Source organism: Schistocerca piceifrons, chromosome 5, assembly GCF_021461385.2.
Source record: "Schistocerca piceifrons isolate TAMUIC-IGC-003096 chromosome 5, iqSchPice1.1, whole genome shotgun sequence".
Lineage (NCBI taxonomy): Eukaryota > Metazoa > Arthropoda > Insecta > Orthoptera > Acrididae > Schistocerca > Schistocerca piceifrons.
Window position 1 is genome coordinate 56,726,050 of NC_060142.1, and position 27,959 is coordinate 56,754,008.

The following is a 27,959-nucleotide window of genomic DNA, read 5'->3' on the forward strand; positions in this document are numbered from 1 at the left end:
CACACACACACACACACACACACACACACACACACACACAAACACACGCACACACAATACGATCTATTATTACAGTGGTTTCCATATGTACATCTACATCTACATGATTACTCTGCAATTCACATTTAAGTGCTTGGCAGAGGGTTCATCGAACCACAATAATACTATCTCCCTACCATTCCACCCCTGAACAGCGCGCGGGAAAAACGAACACCTAAGCCTTTCTGTTCGAGCTCTGATTTCTCTTATATTATTTTGATGATCATTCCTACCTATGTAGGTTGGGGTCAACAAAATATTTTCGCATTCGGAAGAGAAAGTTGGTGACTGCAATTTCGTAAACAGATCTCGCCGCGACGAAAAACGCCTTTGCTTCAATGACTTCCATCCCAACTCGCGTATCATATCTGCCACACTCTCTCCCCTATTACGTGATAATACAAAACGAGCTGCCCTTTTTTGCACCTTTTCGATGTCCTCCGTCAATCCCACCTGGTAAGGATCCCACACCGCGCAACAATATTCTAACAGAGGACGAACAAGTGTAATGTAAGCTGTCTCTTTAGTGGACTTGTTGCATCTTCTAAGTGTCCTGCCAATGAAACGCAACCTTTGGCTCGCCTTCCCCACAATATTATCTATGTGGTCTTTCCAACTGAAGTTGTTCGTAATTTTTACACCCAGGTACTTGTTGACTTGACAGCCTTGAGAATTGTACTATTTATCGAGTAATCGAATTCCAACGGATTTCTTTTGGAACTCATGTGGATGACCTCACACTATTCGTTATTTAGAGTCAACTGCCACCTGCCACACCATACAGCAATCTTTTCTAAATCGCTTTGCAACTGCTACTGATCTTCGGATGACCTTACTAGACGGTAAATTACAGCATCATCTGCGAACAACCTAAGAGAACTGCTCAGATTGTCACCCAGGTCATTTATATAGATCAGGAACAGCGGAGGTCCCGGGACGCTTCCCTGGGGAACACCGATATCACTTCAGTTTTACTCGATGATTTGGCGTCTATTACTACGAACTGCGCCCTTCCTGACAGGAAATCAAGAATCCAGTCGCACAACTGAGACGATACCCCATAGGCCCGCAGCTTGATTAGAAGTCGCTTGTGAGGAACGGTGTCAAAAGCTTTCCGGAAATCTAGAAATACGGAATCAAATTGAGATCCCCTGTCGATAGAGGCCATTACTTCGTGCGAATAAAGAGCTAGCTGCGTTTCACAAGAACGATGTTTTCTGAAACCATGCTGATTACGTATCAATAGATCGTTCCCTTCGTGGTGATTCATAATGTTTGAATACAGTATATGGTCCAAAACCCTACTGCAAACCGACGTCAATGATATAGGTCTGTAGTTCGATGGATTATCCTGCTACCCTTCTTAAACACTGGTGCGACCTGCGCAATTTTCCAATCTGTAGGTACAGATCTATCGGTGAGCAAGTGGTTGTATATGATTGCTAAGTAGGGAGCTATTGTATCAGCGTAATCTGAAAGGAACCTAATCGGTATACAATCTGGACCTGAAGACTTGCCCGTATCAAGCGATTTGAGTTGCTTCGCAACCCCTAAGATATCTACTTCTAATAAACTCATGCTAGCAGCTGTTCGTGTTTCAAATTCTGGAATATTCCATTCGTCTTCCCTGGTGAAGGAATTTCGGAAAACTGCGTTCAATAACTCCGCTTTAGAGGCACAGTCGTCGGTAACAGTACCATCGGCACTGCGCAGCGAAGGTATTCACTCCGTCTTGCCGCTTGTGTACTTTACATACGACCAGAATTTCTTCGGATTTTCTACCAAATGAAAAACCAAAACAAGCTATAGTTCAAACAGTTATGAGTCGAATGCGATCAGCCAGTGATTAAACTAACAAACTGGAATTTCGAATTAATATTTGGGGTTAAAACTCTCATCCTGAATCTCCAGACTAAGGTTTTCCGTAGTTTGCCTACATTGCTTAAGGCGTATCGCGAGATGGTTCCTTTGAACATGGTACACCTGATTTTCTAACCTGGTGTTGTCCTCTTGGGCTCTATCATTAATGGCCTCATAGTCGATGGAACGTTAAATCTTAATCTCCCACCTTTTTTGGAATTTCATGCAACTTGTGTAGAGCGCATAACACATGACTGGGTCAGAGCCGCATTTAAGCACAGGCTGTCCAGGTTGCAGTCTACTGGCCCATACCACAGACACTTAAAATGAAAAAGTCCTAGTTACACTACTGTGGTGCGGGCCCCTTATAACCTGAAACAGTGTAGTTGTAATCGTTTTGTAGCTATGTGCTTATTCTGCTGATACGAATTATGTCAACTTTCACCTCTCATACCCCTCACTCCCGAACATCAAATTCCCATTCGCACCCAGTTATCCATGTGGTAGCTCAGTTGGTAAAACCGTTAAGACTTTTAATGGTTAATGGGATTTTAGCAGTCTGAAACGCGTTAGATTCCGAGGAAAGCTTATTATTTTCATAGTTCGTTTCATCCAAACCAGGAACCATGGTGACATTTTCTTGCATCGAAATTGCTTTAAGAATGTAACTGTCGCATATTAGCAGAAACAGCATTCCAAAAAGTCATTTTCAAAACCGAGGTTGACCAAAAACGTGCCTTGAAGCTCCATACTGGAAGGCGGGCTCAACATTTTGGCTTTTCTCAGTACTGAAATTCATATTTTAAGACAACTAAGCTATTAAGATATTGTAAGTAGCGCAAAACAATTAGCTAATAATTTACAATATTAGTCGACATCCACAAGGTTCAATTTTATGCCAGCTGTTGTTACATAGGCTATTGATCTTCCATGTTTTTTTAACTGAGATACTGTTTTGGCTGAACTTGTTGTTTTTTTAATATACAGGAACTAAAACCGTTACAGTCAATGCTAATTAATGCTCTAAAAAAGATACATTTCCAAAAACCGTTATTTCAGCAAAACTGTCAAATCGTATTTAGAATACGTTTTAAACATTATATTAATTTCTCTTATTTAGCTTTCTGTAATTTTTTTCAGATTGGTATGGCTGGGACTTTGGCACAAATGCACATTACTGACAATTACAGTGCGATTCACGTAAGACGTAACACCCCTTTGATTTCGTGAAGGGTTACACGTACCGAAACGCCGTTTTCGGCAAATGTTAGAGCGTCGAGGGGCTTGTATGTTTTTGTTTGGTTGATGTTTTTAGCCCTGGTATCATATTGAAGTAAGAACATTGTTTAAATGAAACTGTATACTTTTTACAACTGCATTCGATATCTCCTGAGAAGACAGTTACAGTGATATAGCGTTTGTTAATGTTCACGTGGAAACCTGTCGTAAAGGAATTCGATAAATGTCCTAGAGTGCGAGAGCACGGTGACCGGAAACGGAATTTGCGGTGCAAAATCTTCCAAGCAGGCGTCTCGGATCCGGCTGCGTAGTTGTATACCCTACGGAAGGCCTGTGCTACGGGAATAAAGCTTTGTTTCCCCTTGAACCAATTTACGACTTAGATGCAGGTTCACCTACGATTGTTGCATATGGAAATAACACAGGCTGGAATCTAGCTTATCACAAATGGCTTAGGAATACTATTTCACATTTGTATATCCTCCCAGATTTACACGAGCTGAAACAGAGAAATCAAATGTCCATTCTTCAGTAATAAATAGGTGTTACACTCTGCAAAAAGCAACTACTGAATTACATATCTAAATGTTAGAAGGAAGATTTGACCTGTCTTTTCCTATATGTTGCTGTGTGCTTTTTAGTGGAAAAATACATGCTGTCGGGTAGCTGTCTCTAGCTACATTGCTCTAAATTATATCATACGTGGTACATTCGTTGAACCACATATTTTATAACAAATAGCTTGGTGACCAATTACAGAAGAAATACTCGGAGGCTACCTGTGCGGCTTTCGACGGGACAGATCAACAACTGACCAGATCTTCATTATAAGGCAAATAGTGGAAAAGTACACTGTACACTAGCCTTTTATAAACTTTAAACAGGCCTATGATAGTGTTAGAAGGAAAAAGCTACATGACACCTTAATGGAGATGGAATTCCCAAGTAAACTTATCAGACTGGTACAAATGACTCTCACCAGCATAAAATGCCAGGTAAAAGTGGGAGGAAAACTTTCTAAAGAATTTGAGGTGAACCAAGGTTTTTGACAGGGTGATGTATTATCCAAGCTACTCTTCAACATAGTGTTGGAGAGAGTGATGCGAAGGGAGGAGATTGATAACCGAGGTGGCACTCTGTTTAACCGTTTGCACCAAAATCTAGCTTATGCCGATGATGTGAGCATGCTGTCTAGAAGTTTGGAAGAAATGGAAGAAGGACTTGGCAGCCTGGAAAAGGAGGCAGAACAGTTGGGACTTAGAGGAAACAACACAAAAAAGCAGTATCTCTTTGCTTCCAGGAAACATGCTGTTGTTGAAGAGAAATATATTAAGTTGAACAGAGGCAATTACGAGAGATGTGAAAAGTTCCAATACCTGGCGGGTGCTGGTTACGGAGGAAAGCAGAATAAGAGAAAAATAAAATCTAGGATTGCTGCATGAAATAGAGCTTACTGGGCCCTGATCAAGATCCTTCAGTCACGTAGCCTGAGCGGAAAATCGAAGGTGACTGTCTATCGAACAGTCATAAGACTGGTGGTAATATATGGCTCAGAAATATGGACAATGACTATAGCAGGAGCTCTTGAGAAGATGGGAGAGGAAAATATTATGAAAGATTTTTGCAGCCGTGTATGCAGTGGGGCAATGGAGGATAAGGAAAACAAGGAATTAGAAGTACTGTATAGAAATCCTGACTTGATGACTGAAATTAAGTGTAACAGACTGAGATGGCTGGGGTAGAGCGAATGTCGGAGGATCGAGCTGTCAAGAAGGTTTACACAGGAAATCCAGGTGGCAAAAGGAGCAAAAGGAGTCCCCGGAAATGATGGCTGGAAGATGTGGAAAATTATTTGAGAAAGATTGGAGTCAGGAGATGGGGGAAACGAGCAGAAAATCGTCAGGATTGGGCTGTGACCATCAGAGAGGCCAATTCCCTACAAGAGCCAAGGAGTAAGTAAGTAAGTTTGGTGACCACCTGCACACCGCAGAATAAAACGACATTTCACGCTGAACGTAAGCGCGTAATGACAGTGTTACCAGCTACATGCAATACACGCTGTCGACTTATTTGACATTGCAATGCAATTTCGTACATACGTTAATAAAATAAACAGTTTACTAACACTGATTTGATAACTGCCCAAATCACATAACGTAATTTTGTCTTCCAAAAAAATAACTTTGCCCTTCATTTAAACACGTGTTCAAACTGTTGACGACGGACTAAAAAGCACTGCCGATTCGACGACACATATCGTCTGGCATAGTTGGGATTTCGTCATAGACCATCTTTGAGTGCTGCCCAAAGGATGAAACCAAGAATAGTCAAATAGTTCGAACTCGTAGGCCATTTGAAAATAGAATTTCGTCCTACCCAACGTTCGTGAAAGTTCTCATTCAATATTTGCGTTGAAAATATTTAGTCAGGCAGCAGTAGCCGACCGAGACAGACGCAGCAATAGGGAAGTAGTCGCTTTTGTGTCATTTACGAGTTCCTAACCAGGAGCGAAATTTATTGTATCATTTGTGTGCTTTAATAGTTTAGTTTCTTGTGTTTCTTCATGTAAATTTAATGTATAATAGCCACAGTTGTCGCGTTTTCGTTTGCGTTGGAAAATAAACCGATTTTGTGACGTATTACAAGTTCATAATCAGGGATAAATTATTTAGTTTCATCTGAGTGCTTCGGTAGTTAGGTTTTCGAATATCTGCGTATTACTACTAGACACAGTTCATGCGTTTCTGTTAGGGTCTAGAGTAGAGTTGCACAGCACGTGCCGATAGTCCGTTTATCTGCATAGTTCAGTTTTCCACGCTCTTTGGTATGGACAGGGGCTGCGATTGTTGTGTGCGGATGCGAGCCGAGTTGGTGACACTTCGCTCTCAGCTTCAGGCAGTGATGGCTTCTGTTACACAGCTTGAGGCTGCAGTGGATTAGCACCATTGTTGTGGGCCGGCCATGGGGATCCAAAGTCCTTCGATCGGTGCTCACCTGTGGCCAACCCAGTTACTGCTCGCACTGAGGCTGACTCCTCACCTGTGATCGAGTGGGAGGTCGCCCCAGGACGTAGCAGGCGGAGAGAGACTTCCCAGGCGGCCGCACGTAAGGACTCTCAGGTTTGTCTGACAATCCAGTTCCAGGTGCTGTCTGTGGCTGACACTGTCCCTGAGCCAGATGCTGTCGCCTGTCGTGTTTCAGAGGAAACCACTCAGCCTGCAAGATATAGGTAACCGCAGAGGGTGAGATCATTGGTAGTTGGGAGCTCCAACGTTAGGCGTGTTATGGGGCCCCTTAGGGACTTGGCTGACAAGAAGGGTAAGAAAACCATTATGCACTCCGTGTGCATACCGGGTAGAGACATTCCAGATGTGGAAAGGGTCCTCCCAGATGCCATGAAGAGCACAGGGTGAAGCCAACTGCAGGTGGTTGCTCACGTCGGTACCAATGATGTGTGTCACTTTGAATCAGAAGAGATTCTCTGTGGTTTCGAGCGGCTAACAGAAGTGGTAAAGACTGCCAGTTTTGCTTGCAAGATGAAAGCAGAGCTGACCATTTGCAGCATAGTCGACAGGACCGATTGCGGACCTCTGGTGAGATCATTGGTAGTTGGGAGCTCCAACGTTAGGCGTGTTATTGGGCCCCTTAGGGACTTGGCTGACAAGAAGGGTAAGAAAACCAATATGCACTCCGTGTGCATACCGGGTAGAGACATTCCAGATGTGGAAAGGGTCCTCCCAGATGCCATGAAGAGCACAGGGTGAAGCCAACTGCAGGTGGTTGCTCACGTCGGTACCAATGATGTGTGTCACTTTGAATCAGAAGAGATTCTCTGTGGTTTCGAGCGGCTAACAGAAGTGGTAAAGACTGCCAGTTTTGCTTGCAAGATGAAAGCAGAGCTGACCGTTTGCAGCATAGTCGACAGGACCGATTGCGGACCTCTGGTAAAGAGCCGAGTAGGCTGCAGATTCCTCGACTTACGCCAGGGGGTGGCTGGGTTTCGGGTTCCGCTGAATAGGTCAGGTGTTCACTATACGCAGGAGACGGCTACACGGGTAGCAGGGGCTGTGTGGCGTGGACTGAGCTGTTTTTTTTAGGTACGAGGGTCTCGGGAAAACACAAGAAGGGCTTCAGTCACAAAGGCTGCAGGCTGAACACAGGAAGATCGTAGATACAGGAACCATTGGTACAACAGTTGTAAGGTGTCGTAGCTGTGTTGCGAAAGTACCAGAGCTCCAAGCGCTAATAGAAAGCACTGATGTTCAAATCGTTATAGGCACTGAAAGCTGGCTAAAGCCGGATATAAGCTCAGCCGAAATTTTTGCGAAGAACCTAACGGTGTTCCGAAAGGATAGGCTAAACACGGTTGGCGGTGGCGTGTTTGTTACTGTCAGAAGTAGTTTATCTTGTCGCGAAATTGAAGTAGATACTTCCTGTGAGTTAGTATGGGCAGAGGTCATTGTTGGCAACCGGAATAAAATAATAATTGGATCCTTTTACCGACCTCCCAGTTCAGATGATACAATCGCTGAAAGGTTCAAAGAAAACTTGAGCTTGATTTCAAACACGTACCCGACTCATACGATAATAGTTGGTGGTGCCTTTAATTTACCCCCGATATGATGGCGAAAATACATTTTTAATTCCGGAGGTACGCACAAAATATAATCCGAAATTGTGCTAAACGCATTCTCTGAAAATTATTTCGAGCAGTTAATTCAGGAGCCCACGCGAATAGTAAACGGTTGTGAAAACACGCTTGACCTCTTAGCAACAAATAATCCTGAGTTCATAACCAGCATCAAAACCGATACTGGGATTAGTGAATACAGGGTTGTCGTAGCGATATTGAATATTGTAATCCCCAAATCCTCAAAAAATAAGCGAAAAATGTACCTACTCAAAAAAGCAGATAAAACTTCACTTGACGCCTTCCTGAGAGATAATCTCCACTCATTCAAGTTAATAATATAAGTGTAGACCAGATGTGGATTGAATTAAAAGAAATAGTATCGGCAGCAGTTGAGAGATTTATACAAAATAAATTAACAAACGACGGAGCTGATCCTCCTTGGTACACAAAACGGGTTAGAACAAGGTTTCAGAAACAACGAAAGAAACATGTCAAATTTAAACAGACGCAAAATCCCCAAGATTGGCTATCTTTTACAGAAGCTCGAAATTTAGCGCGGACTTCAATGCGAGATACCTATAACAGTTTCCACAACGAAACTTTGTCTCGAAACCGGGCAGAAAATCCAAAGAGATTCTGGTCGTATGTGAAGTGTGTTAGCGGCAAGAAACAATCAATGCCTTCTCTGCGCGATAGCGATGGAGATCCTATGGAAGACAGTGCTGCCAAAGCAGATTTACTAAACACAGCCTTCCGAAATGCCTTCACAAAAGAAGACGAAGTAAATATGCCAGAATTCGAATCGAGAACAGCTGCCAACATGAGTAACGTAGAAGTAAATAACCTCGGAGTAGTGAAGCAACTTAAATCACATAACAAAAACAAGTCTTCTGGTCCAGACTGTATACCAATTAGGTTCCTCTCGGAGAGTGATGATGCATTAGCTCCATATTTAACAACGATATACAACAGATCCGTACCCAAAGACTGGAAATTTGCACAGGTCACACCAATATTCAAGAAAGTTAGTAGGAGTAATCCGCTAAATTACGGGCCCATATCGTTAACGTCGATATGCAGCAGGATTTTTGAACATATATTGTGTTCAAACATTATGAATTACCTCTAAGAAAACTGTCAATTGACACAGTCAGCATGGGTTTAGAAAACATCGTTTCTGTGAAACACAACTAGCTCTCTATTCACGTGAAGTGTTGAGTGCTATTGACAAGGGATTTCAGATCGATTCCATATTTCTGGATTTCCGGAAGGCTTTTAACAATGTACCACACAAGAGGCTTGTAGTGAAACTGCGTGCTTATGGAACCAGTTATGTGAATGGATTTGTGATTTCCTGTCAGAGAGGTCACAGTTCGTAGTAATTGACGGAACGTCATCGAGTAAAACAGATTTCTGACGTTCCCCAAGGTAGTGTTATAAGCCCTTTGCTGCTCCTTATCTATATAAACGATTTTGGAGACAATCTGAGCAGCTGTCTTCAGTTGTTTGCAGATGACGCTGTCGTTTATCGACTAATAAAGTCATCAGAAGATCAAAACAAACTGCAAAAAGATTTAGAAAAGATATCTGAATGGTGCGAAAAGTGGCAGTTGATCTTAAATAACGCAGAGTGTGAGGTCATCCACATGAGTGCTAAAAGGAACTCGTTAAAATTCGGTTACGCAAAAAATTAGTCTAATCTAAAAGCCGTAAATTCAACTAAATATCTAGGTATTACAAATACGAACAACTTAAATTGGAAGGAACGCAAAGAAAATGTTGTGGGGAAGGCTAACCAAAGACTGCCTTTTATTGACAGAACACAGTAAATGTAACAGACCTACTACGGAGACTGCCTACACTACGCTTGTCCGTCCTCTTTTAGAATACTGCTGCGCGGTGTGGGATCCTTACCAGATAGGACTGACGGAGTACATCGAAAAAGTTCAAAGAAAGGCAGCACGTTTTGTATTATCGCGAAATATGGGAGAGAGTGTCACAGAAATGATACAGGATTTGGGCTGGACATCATTAAAAGAAAGGCGTTGTTCGCTGCGACGGAATCTTCTCACGAAATTCCAATCACCAACTTTCTCCTCCGAATGCGAAAATATTTTGTTGACACCGACCTACATAGGGAGGAACGATCACCACGATAAAATGAGGGAAATCAGAGCTCGTACAGAAAAATATAGGTGTTTATTCTTTCCGCGCGCTATACGAGACTGGAATAATAGAGAATTGCGTAGGTGGTTCGATGAACCCTCTGCCAGGCACTTGAATGTGATTTGCAGAGTATCCATGTAGATGTAGATGTAGGACACTGGACGAGTGAGTTGGAGAACCGTCATGTTGCAGCCACATATATTGTCGAATATCCAGTTTTTTAGGATAGGACGAGATCACGTTCAGAATCTGTGTAAACAACTTCTGGTCACTGGAGTATATCCGAAGGACAAGAGAGCTTGTGACACAAGATCTCGCACATATGGTGACAGAAGGAGGTCTGTGGAACATTTTATTGAATCGTTAAAACCAACTGAGAAACACTACTGTAGGGGGAAAAATATTCACATGCAATATTTAAGTATTGACCTTTCAGTTTCCCAATTATACAAAATGTACAACGAAAAACCTGACAAACATATGCCCGTGACTATGAATACTTTCGAAATGTGTTTCATAATGATTACAATATTGCATTTGGATTTCCTGCCACAGATGTCTGTTCTTTTTGCTAATGTTTCAAAGAGCAACTAAAACAGTATCGAAATCTGAAGGAAAACGACGAGTTGAAGGCCAAGCTTATCATACATAAGCTGAAAGCAGACGCCTTTTCCAAACAATTTCGCAGCGAAACAGAATGGGAGAGAATTCTGAACTTTGATTGCCAAAAGAAATTTGATTCCCCCGAAGCTTCCGACATAGTTATTTGCCGACCGCCACTTTGCGCGGTACTGTTCGGAACCAGCCAGAGGCAGAGTGTTGCAATTTTGGTCAGCGAAGCGGCAAAGACGATCGAGTAATGTGTTTAACATGTTGACGTACTAACTAAAAACAGCAATGATGAAATTTAATTACATTCATATAGTTGATGCACCTAAATCTTTTTTATTACAGACTGTACATTTATTTTCATTTTTCGTTACTTAATTGCCCTGTGTGTCATTATCAACAAATATCTCATAATTTCATAGAATACTACGTCAACCGATACTGAGAAGAGATAAAAGTTCGGAGGCATTACTTTTCAGCACGCCCTCGTATATGAATTCATCTGTTTGTAGACAGCGGGTATCTATTTTTAAATAACAATTAAGTTAATATTGTGTAAACTGAATAATTCTATGGAATTATGAGATATTTGTTGATAATGACACACAGAGCAATTAAGTAACGAAAAATGAAAATAAATGTACTGTCTGCAATAAAAAAGGTTTAGGTGCATCAGCTATATGAATGTAATTAAATTTCATCATTGCTGTTTTTAGTTCCACATAATTTATCTGTTTTGGACAGCAGCTAAATTAATGATACTTCGTATTTAGAAAGCTACTTCTCAATTTAATGTGACTCTTGTTTGGACCAAAACAGCTAACATGTTTGCATCACACAGTTTAGAAAGGGAACCAAGGTATTTCAGTGTCACTTCCGTGGAAGTTAGGTGTTATTTTAATACAAACAGAACTATGACAGGTGGACTGCTACCTGGGTACATTATTGTTGGTGGTGCATGGCCAACTTTCACTGAGTGGCTCGTGGCTTTCATGCTGTGTGTTGTGAGGCAACAGGTAATGGATGTTGTTGCATTTTGTTGCAGATATATTATAGATTATGTGTCTTACAACAATGAATATGATTGTCATCACTTACGTCCATTATCAAAGTCTTGAGCTACAATCTCGCAAATACACTCCTGGAAATGGAAAAAAGAACACATTGACACCGGTGTGTCAGACCCACCATACTTGCTCCGGACACTGCGAGAGGGCTGTACAAGCAACGCTCACACGCACGGCACAGCGGACACACCAGGAACCGCGGTGTTGGCCGTCGAATGGCGCTAGCTGCGCAGCATTTGTGCACCGCCGCCGTCAGTGTCAGCCAGCTTGCCGTGGCATACGGAGCTCCATCGCAGTCTTTAACACTGGTAGCATGCCGTGACAGCGTGGACGTGAACCGTATGTGCAGTTGACGGACTTTGAGCGAGGGCGTATAGTGGGCATGCGGGAGGCCGGGTGGACGTACCGCCGAATTGCTCAACACGTGGGGCGTGAGGTCTCCACAGTACATCGATGTTGTCGCCAGTGGTCGGCGGAAGGTGCACGTGCCCGTCGACCTGGGACCGGACCGCAGCGACGCACGGATGCACGCCAAGACCGTAGGATCCTACGCAGTGCCGTAGGGGACCGCACCGCCACTTCCCAGCAAATTAGGGACACTGTTGCTCCTGGGGTATCGGCGAGGACCATTCGCAACCGTCTCCATGAAGCTGGGCTACGGTCCCGCACACCGTTAGGCCGTCTTCCGCTCACGCCCCAACATCATGCAGCCCGCCTCCAGTGGTGTCGCGACAGGCGTGAATGAAGGGACAAATGGAGACGTGTCGTCTTCAGCGATGAGAGTCGCTTCTGCCTTGGTGCCAATGATGGTCGTATGCGTGTTTGGCGCCGTGCAGGTGAGCGCCACAATCAGAACTGCATACGACCGAGGCACACAGGGCCAACACCCGGCATCATGGTGTGGGGAGCGATCTCCTACACTGGCCGTACACCACTGGTGATCGTCGAGGGGACACTGAATAGTGCATGGTACATCCAAACCGTCATCGAACCCATCGTTCTACCATTCCTAGACCGGCAAGGGAACTTGCTGTTCCAACAGGACAATGCACGTCCGCATGTATCCCGTGCCACCCAACGTGCTCTAGAAGGTGTAAGTCAACTACCCTGGCCAGCAAGATCTCCGGATCTGTCCCCCATTGAGCATGTTTGGGACTGGATGAAGCGTCGTCTCACGCGGTCTGCACGTCCAGCACGAACGCTAGTCCAACTGAGGCGCCAGGTGGAAATGGCATGGCAAGCCGTTCCACAGGACTACATCCAGCATCTCTACGATCGTCTCCATGGGAGAATAGCAGCCTGCATTGCTGCGAAAGCTGGATATACACTGTACTAGTGCCGACATTGTGCATGCTCTGTTGCCTGTGTCTATGTGCCTGTGGTTCTGTCAGTGTGATCATGTGATGTATCTGACCCCAGGAATGTGTCAATAAAGTTTCCCCTTCCTGGGACAATGAATTCACGGTGTTCTTATTTCAATTTCCAGGAGTGTATGAAGTTTCTGACACCAGTTGCAGCAACAAAGTGTCTGCAGCAGAAGGTTCCTACACTGGCTATGTCTGCAGCAGAAGGTTCCTACACTGGCTATGTCAAGTCAGAGCCTTCGTTTCAGCAAGCGAAATATTTATTGGTATCTTTCATTGATACTGAGTAACACCCTAATTTATGATACTACAACACACTACTAAAATATGTCCCCTCTAAAGACATTTCAGAATAATGTGTAGGTTGCTGAAATCCCCCAGAAGTCTGCAAAATCCGTGTCCTGTGTGCCCTGATCCTTAAGCATAGTCAAGAGCCTCGACTGTGCACTGCTGCTGTTTCTGCAGACCAAACAACCGCAAGTCGCTACCACAACTATACTAGGTCTGTTCAAAAAATTGCGGAACATTCGTAATTTCGCGCCAAATGTGTGTTGCAGCGAAATGCGGTTGGCTTCCCTGCACACGCCTGTGTGCCGGAGGTTTCATTGTTGTATGTCCGTTAGTTATTGTTCAGTGCTGTGTTGAGTAGAACGTTATGTCGCACAGTTTGCGAATTTCGAGATGGCAGAGTTATAGAGGCAAAGCGCCTACATTAAGTTTTGCATGAAACTCAAGAAAACCTTTACAGAGGCACAGCAACTGATGAATGAAGCTTACGGTGATGAGTTCTTCAGCCGTAGTCGGTGTCACGAATGGTTCACACGGTTTAAAAATTGCCGGACGGAAGTTAAAGATGACCCTCCTTCAGGACGCCCTTCGGCAGCTACCGACGACGCTCATGACAGGGACGTCAACGAAACAGTGGGGGCCAATCGAAGACTGACTGAGAAATTGCAGAAGAATGTAACATTTCAATTGGATCATGTCATGAAATGCTGACACAGCATCTTGGAATGCTTCGCGTTGCCGCCAAGTTCGTCTCCAGAAAGACCTTCGTCTTCCAATCTATGAAGAGGTTTTGGATCGTGCAAACGAGGACGAGATGTTCCTGAAGGAGATCATAACTGGTGATGCGATGTGGGTCTACGGTTATGATGTTGAGACCACGGTTCAGACTTCGCAGAGGCTCGGGAAAGGTTCTCCAAGGCCAAAAAAAGCTCGTCAGGTCAAATGTCAAAGCCATGCTGATAGCTTTCTTCGATTTTTAAGGATTAGTTCATCATGACTTCGTGTCACAAGGACACACTGTTATCGGGGCGTGCTGCAACGCCTGCGAGAAAATGTGAGAAGGAAACGGTCTGAAATGTGGCGAGACAATTCATGACTCTTGCATCACGATAACGCAACCTCACATCTATTCCTGTTGCCGTGTGGCTATAGCACAAGAAATCACTGTGATGCTCCATCCTATGTACTCTCCAGACCTGGCCCCTGCGAACTTTTTTTATTTACAAAGTTGAAGACCCCGTTGAAAGGACGAAAATTTTCAACGATGGACGAAATAAAAGAAAATTCGCAGACGGCACTTTGCGTGATCGGGCAAGAGGCGTACCAAGACTGCTTCTGGAAGTGTAAACGGCTTTGGGAGCGTTGTAGTTGTGGGTGAGAGTATTTCGAAGGAGACCATGCACAATGACTAACGCTAAGCGCAGAAAAATTTTGTGGGCAAAGTTCTGGAAGCTTTTGAGTAGACCTCGTAACGGCGTTTCGCAACACTCATTCGAAGCATCATGTCTAGTGAGGTATTTTCTTTCCCGTGTTCCTGCCAGCCCATGCGTCGACACAATACAACATGCTCCGTGAGGCGTAGGGGAATATCTCTCACTTGTAGCCCAACAGGTTGGACACGTAGAAACTTGTTTCCTCTACACAGCGCTTTGTTCACAGTCACTGAGTCTCCGAGCACTGTCACCTGCCCCGAGTTGCCCCAGTATCCACTGTCTCATAAAAAGTATCCTATTTAATGCGGAATTGACCTCTTGAAGTGAGGCAGACCCGCTACTAGAAAAGTAGGCGGGAAGGATTGTCAACAGCGAAGCAGTAACAGCAGAACAGGTGAGTCAGAGCAGCTCAGTGAGTTCGAACGTGGAACGGCTGTTGGTGACGCGAGTGTGAAGTGGAAACGCGAGGGGACAACCATAGCTAAACCAAGACCTGGTAGATCTCATGTACTGGCGGGAAAGTGACTGTCGATCACTGCGTATGGTGGCTGTAAAAACTAAGAAATAAGCGGAAGGAATCACTCGTGAGATCCAAAGTCCTACCAGCAGCCCAAGTAGTACAATGACTGTGCAATGGGATTTAAAAAGAATGGGATACAACGGTTAGCACCTCCTCAAAAGCCACACAATTGAGGTGGCGTAACGAAAGTGGATGACAGCAAACTAGTGATCTAATGTGATGAATCATGCATACCCTGTGGTAATCTAATGGGAGGATCTAGGTTCGGCGAACGAGTAGCGCAACAGTGAAGTACGGAGGAAGCAATGTTATGGTATGGGTCATGTTTTCCGTGGTAGAAGTGTGGTCCCATTATTGCGCTTAAGGAAACACTAAATGCGGAACGACATGAATACACCCTCTCATAAAGCAACATCTGTGAGGCAATGGACTGTGGACAATAATATTCCCAAAATGGACTGGTATGTCCAGAGTCCCAATCTGACCCAAACGCAAAAATTCTGGGATGAGTTTGCTCGTGACGCCAGCATCCAGCTTCACTCTCTTCTCTGGCTTTGTTTCATGAAGAAGAATGGGCTACCATTCCTCCACAGATACTCAGACACCTAACTGGAAGTGTCGTCAGCAGAACTGAAGGGTGGATATCGATGTCCACTAATATACAGGGTGTTACAAAAAGGTACGGCCAAATTTTCAGGAAACATTCCTCACACACAAATAAAGAAAAGATGTTATGTGTACGTGTGTCCGGAAACGCTTAATTTCCATGTTAAAACTCATTTTAGTTTCGTCAGTATGTACTGTACTTCCTCCATTCACCGCCATGATTTCATACGGGATACGCTACCTGTGATGCTAGAACATGTGCCTTTACAAGTACGACACAACATGTGGTTCGTGAACGATGGAGCTCCTGCACATTTCAGTCGAAGTGTTCGTACGCTTCTCAACAACAGATTCGGTGACCGATGGATTGGTAGAGGCGGACCAATTCCATGGCCTCCACGCTCTCCTGACCTCAACCGTCTTGACTTTCATTTATGGGGGAATTTGAAAGCTCTTGTCTACGCAACCCCGGTACCAAATGTAGAGACTCTTCGTGCTCGTATTGTGGACGGCTGTGATACAATACGCCATTCTCCAGGGCTGCATCAGCGCATCAGGGATTCCATGCGACGGAGGGTGGATGCATGTATCCTCGCTAACGGAGGACATTTTGAACATTTCCTGTAACAAAGTGTTTGAAGTCACGCTGGTACGTTCTGTTGCTTTGTGTTTCCATTCCATAATTAATATGATTTGAAGAGAAGTAATAAAATGAGCTGTAACATGGAAAGTAAGCGTTTCCGGACACATGTCCACATAACATATTTTCTTTCTTTGTGTGTGAGGAATGTTTCCTGAAAGTCTGGCCGTACCTTTTTGTAACACCCTGTATATCCGAATACTTTTGATCAGATAGTGTACGGGCTGGGGAAACTGTCTGAAATTAGCCCACCTAAATGTCAAGCTTAATTCCAGAACAAGGTCTGAATGTATCGCAATCAAGTAAAACGCTCAGCTTCTGAGTAAGCGACAGGGTCCCTCGCTCTCCAACGCAACAGCTGCCTTCATTCAACTGCGTGTGTATTCTTTGGACTTGGACGAGACTAAGGTGGTGGTGGAATGGAGCCGGTGCTACAGTTGGGTTACCTTGAGCGCCTGGTGGAGGGCGACGTCGGTGACCCAGACGTGGCCCCTGGGATCGACGGTGAGGCCGTGCGGCAGGTAGAACAGCCCGCGGCCCCAGGAGCGCTTGAGCCGGCCGCTGTGCGCGTCCAGCGTCAGGACGGCGTCCACCGCGATGGGGCCCTCCGCCCGCCGCTGGTAGTGCGTCGTCGAGTTGAACGCCCTGCCGCAACACGCACACCACCCACACTGCACTGAACGCCCACACCGATGACGCATGCGAAGCGCGGGATCAATCACTACTTAAACTAGTCTGTGCGGATAGTTTGTAAGTAGGCTGTTTAGCTTTTTTTATTGGTAACGCCACGTAGCGCTCTGTATGAAAATCACTGGCTGTGCTGTGCGTAGTCTGTGGCTGGTTTGCATTGTTGTTTGATATTGTAGTGTTGGGCAGCTGGATGTGAACAGCGCGTAGCGTTGCGCAGTTGGAGGTGAGCCGCCAGCAGTGGTGGATGTGGGGGGAGAGATGGCGGAGTTTTGAGAGCGGATGATCTGGACGTGTGTCGATCAGAGACAGTAAATTTGTAAGACTGGATGTCATGAACTGATGGTGAGTCACCTACATCTAGATCTACATCTACATCCATGCTTCGCAAGCCACCTGACGGTGTGTGGCGGAGGGTACCGCTGGATATATTTCGTAAACCATATCAAATACTGACGAATCGATTCCACAGACCGAACGTGAGGAGAAGGGCTAGTGTAATTGGTTAATACAAACCATAAAAAAATGCACGGAAATATGTTTTTTAACACAAACTTACCTTTTTTTAAATGGATCCCCGTTAGTTTTGTTAGCACATCTGAACATATAAACAAATACGTAATCAGTGCCGTTTGTTGCATTGTAAAGTGTTAATTACATCCGGAGATATTGTAACCTAAACTTGACGCTTGAGTACCACTCCTCCGCTGTTCGATCGTGTGTATCGGAGAGCACCGAATTACGTAGGTATCCAAAGGGAACGGTGATGGACCTTAGGTACAGAAGAGACTGGAACAGCACATTACGTCCACATGCTAACACCTTTTTATTGGTCTTTTTCACTGACGCACATGTACATTACCATGAGGGGTGAGGTACACGTACACACGTCGTTTCCGTTTTCAATTACAGAGTGGAATACAGTGTGTCCCGACATGTCAGGCCAATAGATGTTCAATGTGGTGGCCATCATTTGCTGCACACAATTGCAATCTCTGGCGTAATGAATGTCGTACACGCCGCAGTACATCTGGTGTAATGTCGCCGCAGGCTGCCACAATACGTTGTTTCATATCCTCTGGGGTTGTAGGCACATCACGGTACACATTCTCCATTAACGTACCCCACAGAAGGAAGTCCAGAGGTGTAAGGTCAGGAGAACGGGCTGGCCAATTTATGCGTCCTCCACGTCCTATGAAACGCCCGTCGAACATCCTGTCAAGGGTCAGCCTAGTGTTAATTGCGGACTGTGCAGGTGCACCATCATGCTGATACCACATACGTCGACGCGTTTCCAGTGGGACATTTTCGAGCAACGTTGGCAGATCATTCCGTAGAAACGCGATGTATGTTGCAATGCTCTCCGATACACACGATCGAACAGCGAGGAGTGGTACTCAAGCGTCAACTTTAGGTTACAATATCTCCGGATGTAATTAACATTTTACAATGCAACAAACGGCACTGATTATGTATTTGTTTATATGTTCGGATGTGCTAACAAAACTAACGTGGTTCCATTTAAAAAACGTAGGTTTGTGTTAAAAACATTTTTGTATGGTTTGTATTAAACAATTACACTAGCCCCTCTCCTCACGTTCGGTCTGTGGAATCGGTTCGTCAGTATTTGATGTGGTTTACGAAATATATCCAGCGGTAACGTTAGGTGACTCACCCTGTATATATATTATGACTTTTGAACACTATTAAGGTAAATACATTGTTTGTTCTCTATCAAAATATTTCATTTGCTAAGTATGCCTATCAGTAGTTAGTGCCTTAAGTAGTTAGAATCCTTTATTTAGCTGGCAGTATTGGCGTTCGCTGTATTGCAGGAGTTCGAGTAACGAAGATTTTTGTGAGGTAAGTGATTCATGAAAGGTATAGGCTATTATTAGTCAGGGCCATTCTTTTGTAGAGATTATTGAAAGTCAGATTGCGTTGCGCTGAAAATATTGTGTGTCAGTTTAGTGATGATCAGAATAAGGTAAGTGAGAAATGTCTGAGTACGGTCAGTTCTGCTCAGCTGTTTGAAAATCAAATAATGTAAGAGGTTTATCAGCACAGTCATTCATAAATTTTTCTAAGGGGACGTTTCAAGTTGTCATCTGTAAGTGCATGATTTTCAGCATATCAGATATCAGTGCCACTCCCCGAGGTGTGACCGTCCCTACTGTCCTTTGTACACTCTGTATCCACTTCTAGCTTAGTACCCACTGCTTAACAATGTGGTCTGCATGGATTTTTCTTTGTGTCTCTGTGTGTGTGTCTATGTGTATGTCTCTTTAATCGAATTTTATGTTATTCACAAATTGCAACACCTTCTAAACTTGACAGGCTAATGAAAGCCATAGAAGAATGATTTTTCCAGAATGTACTTCTACATTCCAAAGGTTTTGTTCACCACCCTCTTTGCGTGCGTGTGGTGATATTTCCATAGAAAATTTCATTCCCCAACACTTTTGTAAGGGGTCCATGACTAAGGAATTTATTGCTAGCGCACTCGAGCGGATGTAATTTCGGTGGATTGCTCACGCGCTGCCTGCGATGTGTAAGCTATAAGAGAATGTCAGACCAAAGAGCAGTGTTGGCTGCAATAGGAACTGTGTGGCAGTAGGAGTAAGTTGTAGCTAGCTGTCTGGTGTATCGAGTTGCCTGGGCCGGTCGTGGGGAGCAATGGTGATGCCTGAGCGATGTAGTATAAGGTAAAAGCAGCCTCGCCGATATGTACTACTGTTATATCAAGTCCCATGTAAATGTTTTTAAAAAACCTCTTAATAATAATCTTTCTTATAAAAATTAACCTTTGGCAATCATTCATCTCAATTTAAAGAATTTACTAATTTTTCCAATCCATAGTCATCCCGATTATTGTAAAGAAAAATCAGTTGTTTCCTTTTATACATGATAAATCTATCGGCCAACATTGCACTGGGCTGTGACATAAAAGTTTCTTATAGGAGCAGATATATATGCGTTATCCGGCGACCTTATTGAGGTAAGAATTTTCAATTTAATCAAAATGATCTTTCATGGCCATGACGCAGCACTGCTAACGTCCAAAATTTACCAGTAAATTCACAGTAAATTATTGAAAGGTTATAAGTGAGCCACAATTTTTTTGAGAGATTAGTCACATTTTATTATTGGTAGGTTACGTAGGTTACGGAATTTATGTTTTGCGAGGTTACACTAAGTGTGAATGTTATGCAATTATTTTTACACTTGGGAGGTTACACTTTCTTTATTTTTAACTGAGATGTCAAACACCAAATGTAGCTTCAAAAATGCTTTAGTAGTTCTTTAATAATGACATATTTTCAAAAACACCTTTCACCCACTATTTTACCTCCTTACGGATTAAATTTCCAAAATAACTGAAACGCGTATTTCTTTATTTCCGATCGAGAACCAGATACCAATTTTTGTAGGTCTAGCTTCAAAACTGCCTCAGTAGCGACTTATTTTCAAAAACTCTTTCACCCTATTTCACCTCCTTGGGGTATGAATTTTGAAATGTCCCTTTTTAAACGACGTCTGCAGTATAAGACCAACGCCCTCTCCAAATAGAAAGTTTGTATGCTTAGCGGTTTGGACTGGACGATGATGGATCAGTCAGGATATTGCCTTTTATATGTGAAAAAGGAGCTTTGACCACAGGTTTAAACATAAAGTATGATTACTCTAAGAACTAGAGAGCGAAGCCAAATCTTTCGAAGGGGCGAATGCTTACCATCTTCGTAAATGTGAGGCGAATCACAAATTAAATGTGGTCTCTGAAAATGTCCCTCTGGAACATGACCCATACCCAAAATACTTGGTGAGTTAGGAGTGGGCCCCTTACCTTTGAGAACCCTTAGAAAATATAGGACAAGAAGTGAACGCCAGAACTGATATTATTAGAAAACTAGCTGGGTCAGGATGTGGTGCAAATGCATTTATTCTTTGTACGGATACACTGGTCTTGCCTTACCCTACTGTTGGGTAATGGAATTGCAGTTTACATGCTCACAAAGTCGAGGTTAAACTAAATCAAGCAGTGAGAGTAAACAGTGGCAATACTAAATCAACACTACTTCTTTGATTGTATGTATTACGTAATGTTGCGCCATCGCCAATCAGAGAGAAGCAGTAACTCTAAGAAAATTCCAGAAGTGTATTACTCATCAGAATTCACTTCTGTACAATAACTACAGTATACAGCCCCAAGCAGACGTAAATCCAGAAAACCGCCCAGTTGACGCAAAAAGCGCCTCTTGTACGTTCGCCAAAGATGGAAACAGTTCTGGCAGAAGTTTCCTCCAGCTAATTCTCGCCTTATTGCTGATCCTAGTAAACGTCTGAACAGATCCGGTCTTCTTAGGAAACTATGGAGAGCTCTGAATCGATTCTGTACAGGGCATGGCGGAACGGTGCCTGTTTGTATGAGTGTGAGTTCCTGTGTAAATTGCGCAGTAACTGAATGCAGACTGTTTACTACAGGAATTTCCTGTTGGACGCTACTGAACTGTATTTGCTGACACCAAGATCTGTGGTCTGCTTGAAAGACATACACATAACCTTTTTGTTCGTTTATATCATGTATTCTTTATGTACATCTATTCATTTACATATAAAGTCATTGCATAAGAACTCAAAAATGACCATGTAAGCCATACAAATAATAATATCCCCTGTTAGCCTTATTTTCTGTCTTCGCTTCACAAGTGAGCAATATTCTAATATAGGTAGCACGAGTCTTTTTTAAGTAATCTTCTTATTACATTTTCCCAGTATCCTACCAATAAACCATACTTTCAAACCCGCTTTACCTACGATTGAGTTTATGATATCATTACACGTCATATCCATACAAATCATTGCACCGGAGTATTTCTATATGCTGACCGAACCATAAGTGACCTACTGATACTGTAGTCACAGAAAAGAACGTTTTTCGTTTCTTGATGAGCATAATATTACATTTCTGAATATTTAAAGTAAGTTACTTATTTCTGCATTACATAGAAATTTTACCAATAGTATCTGAATATTTGTGCAGCTTTTCTTTCAGGCAATATTTCATTAAGGATAAACGTTATGTATGATAAGTCTCAGGTTATTACACACATCAAAAAAAGTTTTGCATCACCCTGGGTCCCATAACTCCTGAAGATAGACGTTGACACAGTCCCTTTGACTGTTCAGAGATGACACTAAACCCGCCCAAATATGCAAACAACCATGCATGAGCAGCGCCTATTAAACGGGAGGGGGGGGGGGGGGGGCGACAGCAGATCAGTTCCAGTCATTTCCACCAGGAATGAGGTACACGGCTCGTGTTGCCTGAAGTTCAACCATGCCTAGACGCTCAATACCGCGGTTCGATCGCGTCCGCATTGTTACATTGTGCCAGGAAGGGCTCTCAACAAGAGTCCAGGCGTCTCGGAGTGAACCGAAGCGATGTTGTTCGGACATGGAGAAGACACAGAGAGACAGGAACTGCCGATGACATGCCTCGCTCAGGCCGCCCAAGGGCTACTACTGCAGTGGTTGCTCACTACCTACGGATTATGGCCGAAGGAACCCTGACAGCAACGTCACCATGTTGAATAATACTTTTCGTGCAGCCTCGGGACTTCGTGTTACGACTCAAACTGTGAGCAACAGGCTGCATGATGCGCAACTACACTCCCGACGTCCATGGCGAGGTCCATCTTTGCAACCACGACACCGGTACAGATGGGCCCAAAAACATGCCGAATGGACCGCTCAGGATTGGCATCACGTTCTCTTCACCGATGGGTGTCGCATATACCTTCAACCAGACAATCGTCAGAGACGTGTCTGGAGGCAACCCGATTAGGCTGAACCAATTATACACACTGTCCAGCGACTGCAACAAGGTGGAGGTTCCCTGCTGTTTAGGGGTGGCATTATCTGGAGCCGACATACGCCGCTGGTGGTCATGGAAGGCGCCGTAATGGCTGTACGACACGCTAATGCCATCCTCCGACCGATAGTGCAACCGTATCGGCAGCATATTGGCGAGGCATTCGTCTTCATGGACGACAATTCGCGCCCCCATCGTGCACGTCTCACATCTTGTGAATGACTTCCTTCAAGGTAACGACATAGCTCGACTAGAGTGGCCAGTATGTTCTCGAGATATGAACTCCATCGAACATGTCTGGGGTATATTGAAAAGGGATCTTTACGGACGACGTGATCCACCAACCACTCTGGGGTATCTACGCCGAATCGCCGTTGAGTCGTGGGACAATCTGGACCAACAGTGCCTTGATGAACTTGTGGGTAGTATGCCACGAAGAATACAGGCAAGCATCAATGCAAGAGGACGTGCTACTGGGTGTTAGAGGTACCGGTATGTACAGCAACCTGGACCACCACCTATGGAGGTGTTGCTATATGGTGGTACAACATGCAATGTGTGGTTTTCATGAGCAATAAAAAGGGCGGAAATGATGTTTATGTTGATCTCTATTCCAATTTACTGTGTAGGTTCCGGAACTCTAGGAACTGAGGTGATGTAAAACTTTTTTTGATGTGTGTATTTATAATTTCTGCAATACCATTATCGTAGAACACGACCAGCAACCATATCAACATTCTTCCCTGAGGCACACTTAACGCGATTTATATATCTGTCGACGAGTCTCCATTCAAGGTAACATGCTGCCTCCCCTACCAAGAAATCCTCAGTCGAGACAGAAATATCTTTTGATACTCAGTACCGTACCTTCGTTCATAAGCATTAGTGTTGTAACACCTATAACGAAGGTACGATAATTATGATCAAACGAAATTCGCGTCTCGATTGAGGATATCTTGGTAGGAAGGATGCAGCATGTTAGTTAGAAAGTCATCGACGGGAACGAACACAGAAACAGCGATCATTTTAACTCAGCAATTCGTCACATGTTTTAAGGTAAGCATCTGTGGAGAACTCATTGTGGCAGTTGCTCAAAAATAAATTTCAAGCATTTGTAAGTTGTCCAGTTATCCACTGAAAGTTTGCAGAATTTTAAGATGTTCCTTATTCTTATGCTAAATAGCAATAATTAAAAAATAGCTGGAAAACTGTCAAATATTCAGAACGACTCAGCAAAAAATGTGTACGAAATGATTTAGAAAAGAAAATACTACACGTTGCAGCCTTTGATACTGTGGGCAAAAAGCAACCCACACGAATCGGTGCGAATGAGGAGTGATAGAACAATACACTTGAGAGAATAGTGGAAGGGAAAGAGATAGCGTAACGCCAGTAGATAATCAAAAAATCTAACGGATGTCTTGGTCTTTATAAGGCAAAGACTAAAGATGCCTAACAAATAAAGGGAGGAAGTTGGAGAAGACGTAGAGAGGAACAAGGGAAATTCTCGTGCAAACCAAGGCAGGAAGTTCACGAAGCCTGAAGACGAAGGGAACGCAAAATATGGACAACCCTGGGATTAGTCCAACAAGTTGTAGCTGTACACAATACTTCCAGTTTTAGTCAGTAACAGGTGTCACATACATCTCATAAAACAATTGTCAAAATATGACATTTGTATAAGATAAATAACATGTTGTTCAAAGGTAAATAGATTGTCCATTACACAGCTATCCAAAGGACACATAAAATGAAAAGGCAAATAACTACTATTATGACCAGTATCATCTTTGTTATACAATATCACGAAAATTTTCAATACACTGTTTTTCAGTTTAAGTTGTTCATTAAATATGAAATTCGGATCTTTAGCATAATTTAAGATCCAATATATCATTTTGAATGAACAACTTGAACTGAGAAACAAAAAAATGTATTGAAAATCTTCGTGATATCCTAGGGTAATGCTCGTTTCACAACAATTCCCGCAAACGTTACATCGGTTTGACGTCATGCGCAATGTCGACTACCGGATGATCAGTTATCAACTTTGTGACAAGGAAGAACTTGGATATTATGCTCCTCTGTTTACTGACAGCAATTTAAGCTGTCCTCTTAGGTTCCTGCCGAACCACACATTCGGGAGTCGTTATATTATTCGGCAATAAAGAGACAAATATTTGTGAGAAGAAAAAAACGCTAATTTTATTGCAACTCGTTTCAGTCACAGCATTTAAAGCTGTACTCTTAGGTTCCAGCCAAACAACACATTCGTAAATAGCCTCACATTCGTAAATAAACAGCGAAATGTTTTTGACAAGGTAAAATGGGTATATTAATGCTCCACGTTTCACTCGAGCAGTTCAAACTGTCCTCTTAGGTCCCTGCCTAACCATACACTCGAAAGGCTGCACGTATTCGGAAATAAAGAGCCAAATATTTGTGAGAAGAAAGAATATGAATTTTATTGCTGTTCGTTACCAACGGTCTTGCCGCATTGGTAACACCGGTTCCCGTCAGATAACCAAAGTTAAGCGTTGTCGGGCTGGGCTAGCACTTCGATGGGTGACCATCCGGTCTGCCTAGCGCTGTTGGCAAGCGGGGTGCACTCAGCCCTTGTGTGGCAAACTGAAGAACTACTTGATTGAGAAGTAGCGGCTCCGGTCACGGAAACTGACATACGGCCCGGAGAGCGGTGTGCTGACCACATACCCCTCCATATCCGCATCCAGTGACGATGCCTCTGAACGGCGGCCAGTCAGTACATTTAGGCCTACGTGGCCTGTTGGGGTGGAGTTTTTATTGTTGTTCTTTCAGTCGCACCAATTTAAGCTGTCCTCTTAGGTTCCCGCCTAACCACATATTCGGAAATCGTTAAATATTTATTTATTCCTTCGTTCTCAGATCAGACTGAATGTAAATAAAATCCATTACTGCAGAATATACTTGTATTACATTCATAAGAAAGTAGAAGAACTGTAAACAATGCTAATACGAAAAAAATTGCATGTAACGGGATGCGAACCAACAACTTTCGACTCCAGAAACCACGACGTTATTCATTACGCTAATACTTAACCTTATAATTAACTCTGGCCTTGGTTATCATATCCCATGTTGAAGGCTTCTATCGTTGATGCGTTATTAATTTAATGATAATGGTGATGTGTTTTTCATAAATTTTCAGTGCTCCGTTACACTGAAACGGTATACTGCAAATTATAAAACAAGTGTGTTTCTTTCTTAATTTGTAAATCATTGACGATAATAAGTCACTTCCAAGAGATCACTCTTATATGAAGGCATTAACCGTCAATAAAGCATCACATGACATTCTATTATAGGAATTATTATAATAATTCATTCCAAGGATGACGTGTTTTTCTAAATCTCCAGTGAACGCGCATGAGACCTTGGAAAGACCCGTATCAAATGCTAACGAAAGTCGTTAGCCGATCATGAGGTCATCGATATTGTGTGTGACGCGAAAATGACGTCATGTTTACCGGGACTGTTGTCAAACGAGCGTTACCCCATAATGTATTACAAAGATGATACTGGTCATTAAAGAAATTATTTGCCATTTTTTAATTTCTTAGGATAGTATTATAATAGACACTCCACGCATCTCCCTTTGCAGAACAAAATATTATTTACAATTGTAATATTTTGGCAATTGTTTGATGAGATCTATCTGACACCTGTTATTAACAAAATCTGGAAGAATTGTGTATATCTTACTACAGTTTTCAATTATAGTATTATAATAGACACTCCACGCATCTCCCTTTGCAGAACAAAATATTATTTACAATTGTAATATTTTGGCAATTGTTTGATGAGATCTATCTGACACCTGTTATTAACAAAATCTGGAAGAATTGTGTATATCTTACTACAGTTTTCAATTATCCTAGTTACGTGAAAATGTCCTATATCCATAACGCTGTACACTACTGGCCATTAAAATTGCTACACCACGAAGATGACGTGCTACAGACGCGAAATTTGACCAACACGAAGAAGATGCTGTGATATGCAAATGATTAGCTTTTCAGAACATTCACACAAGGGCGCCGGTGGCGACACCTACAATGTGCTGACATGAGGAAAGTTTCCAACCGATATCTCATACACAAACAGCAGTTGACCGGCGTTGCCTGGTGAAACGTTGTTGTGATGCCTCGTGTAAGGAGGAGAAATGCGTATCATCACGTTTCTAACTTTGATAAAGGTCGGATTGTAGTCTATCGCAATTGCGGTTTATCGTATAGCTACACTGCTGCTCGCGTTGGTCGAGATCCAATGACTGTTAGCAGAATATGGAATCGGCGGCTTCAGGAAGGTAATACGGAACCCCGTGCTGGATCCTAACGGCCTCGTATCACTAGCAGTCGAGATGACAGGCATCTCATCCGCATGGCTGTGACGGATCGTGCAGCCACGTCTCGATCCAAGAATCAACAGATGGCGACGTTTGCAATACAACAACGATCTGCACGAACAGTTCGACGACGTTTGCAGCAGCATGGACCATCAGCTCCGAGACCGTGCCTGCGGTTAACCTTGACGCTGCATCACAGACAGGAGCGCCTGCGGTGGTGTACTCAACAACGAACCTGGGTGCACGAATGGCAAAACGTCATTTTTTCGGATGAATCCAGGTTCTGTTTACAGCATCATGATGTTCGCATCCGCGTTTGGCGGACACATAGGAAGCGTGTATTCGTCATCGCCATACTGGCGTATCATCCGCCGTGATGCTATGGGGTGCCATTGGTTACACGTCTCGGTCACTTCTTGTTCGCATTGACGGCACTTTGAACAGTGGACGTTACTTTTCAGATGTGTTACAACCCGTGGCTCTACCCTTCATTCGATACCTGCGAAACCCTACATTTCAGCCGTATAATGCACGACCACATGTTGCATGTCC

At 43.4% G+C, this 27,959-nt stretch overlaps 1 protein-coding gene across 1 annotated transcript in view; it reads right to left on the bottom strand.

Annotated features, from left to right (window-relative positions):
* The window catches only part of LOC124798732 (peptidyl-alpha-hydroxyglycine alpha-amidating lyase 2-like), a 185,491-nt gene that overhangs the window by 85,574 nt on the left and 71,958 nt on the right, over positions 1-27,959 (bottom strand). The window contains exon 3 of the mRNA XM_047262260.1: positions 16,911-17,109. Coding sequence (XP_047118216.1) covers positions 16,911-17,109 — 199 coding nt within the window. The remainder of the gene's footprint in view (positions 1-16,910; positions 17,110-27,959) is intronic.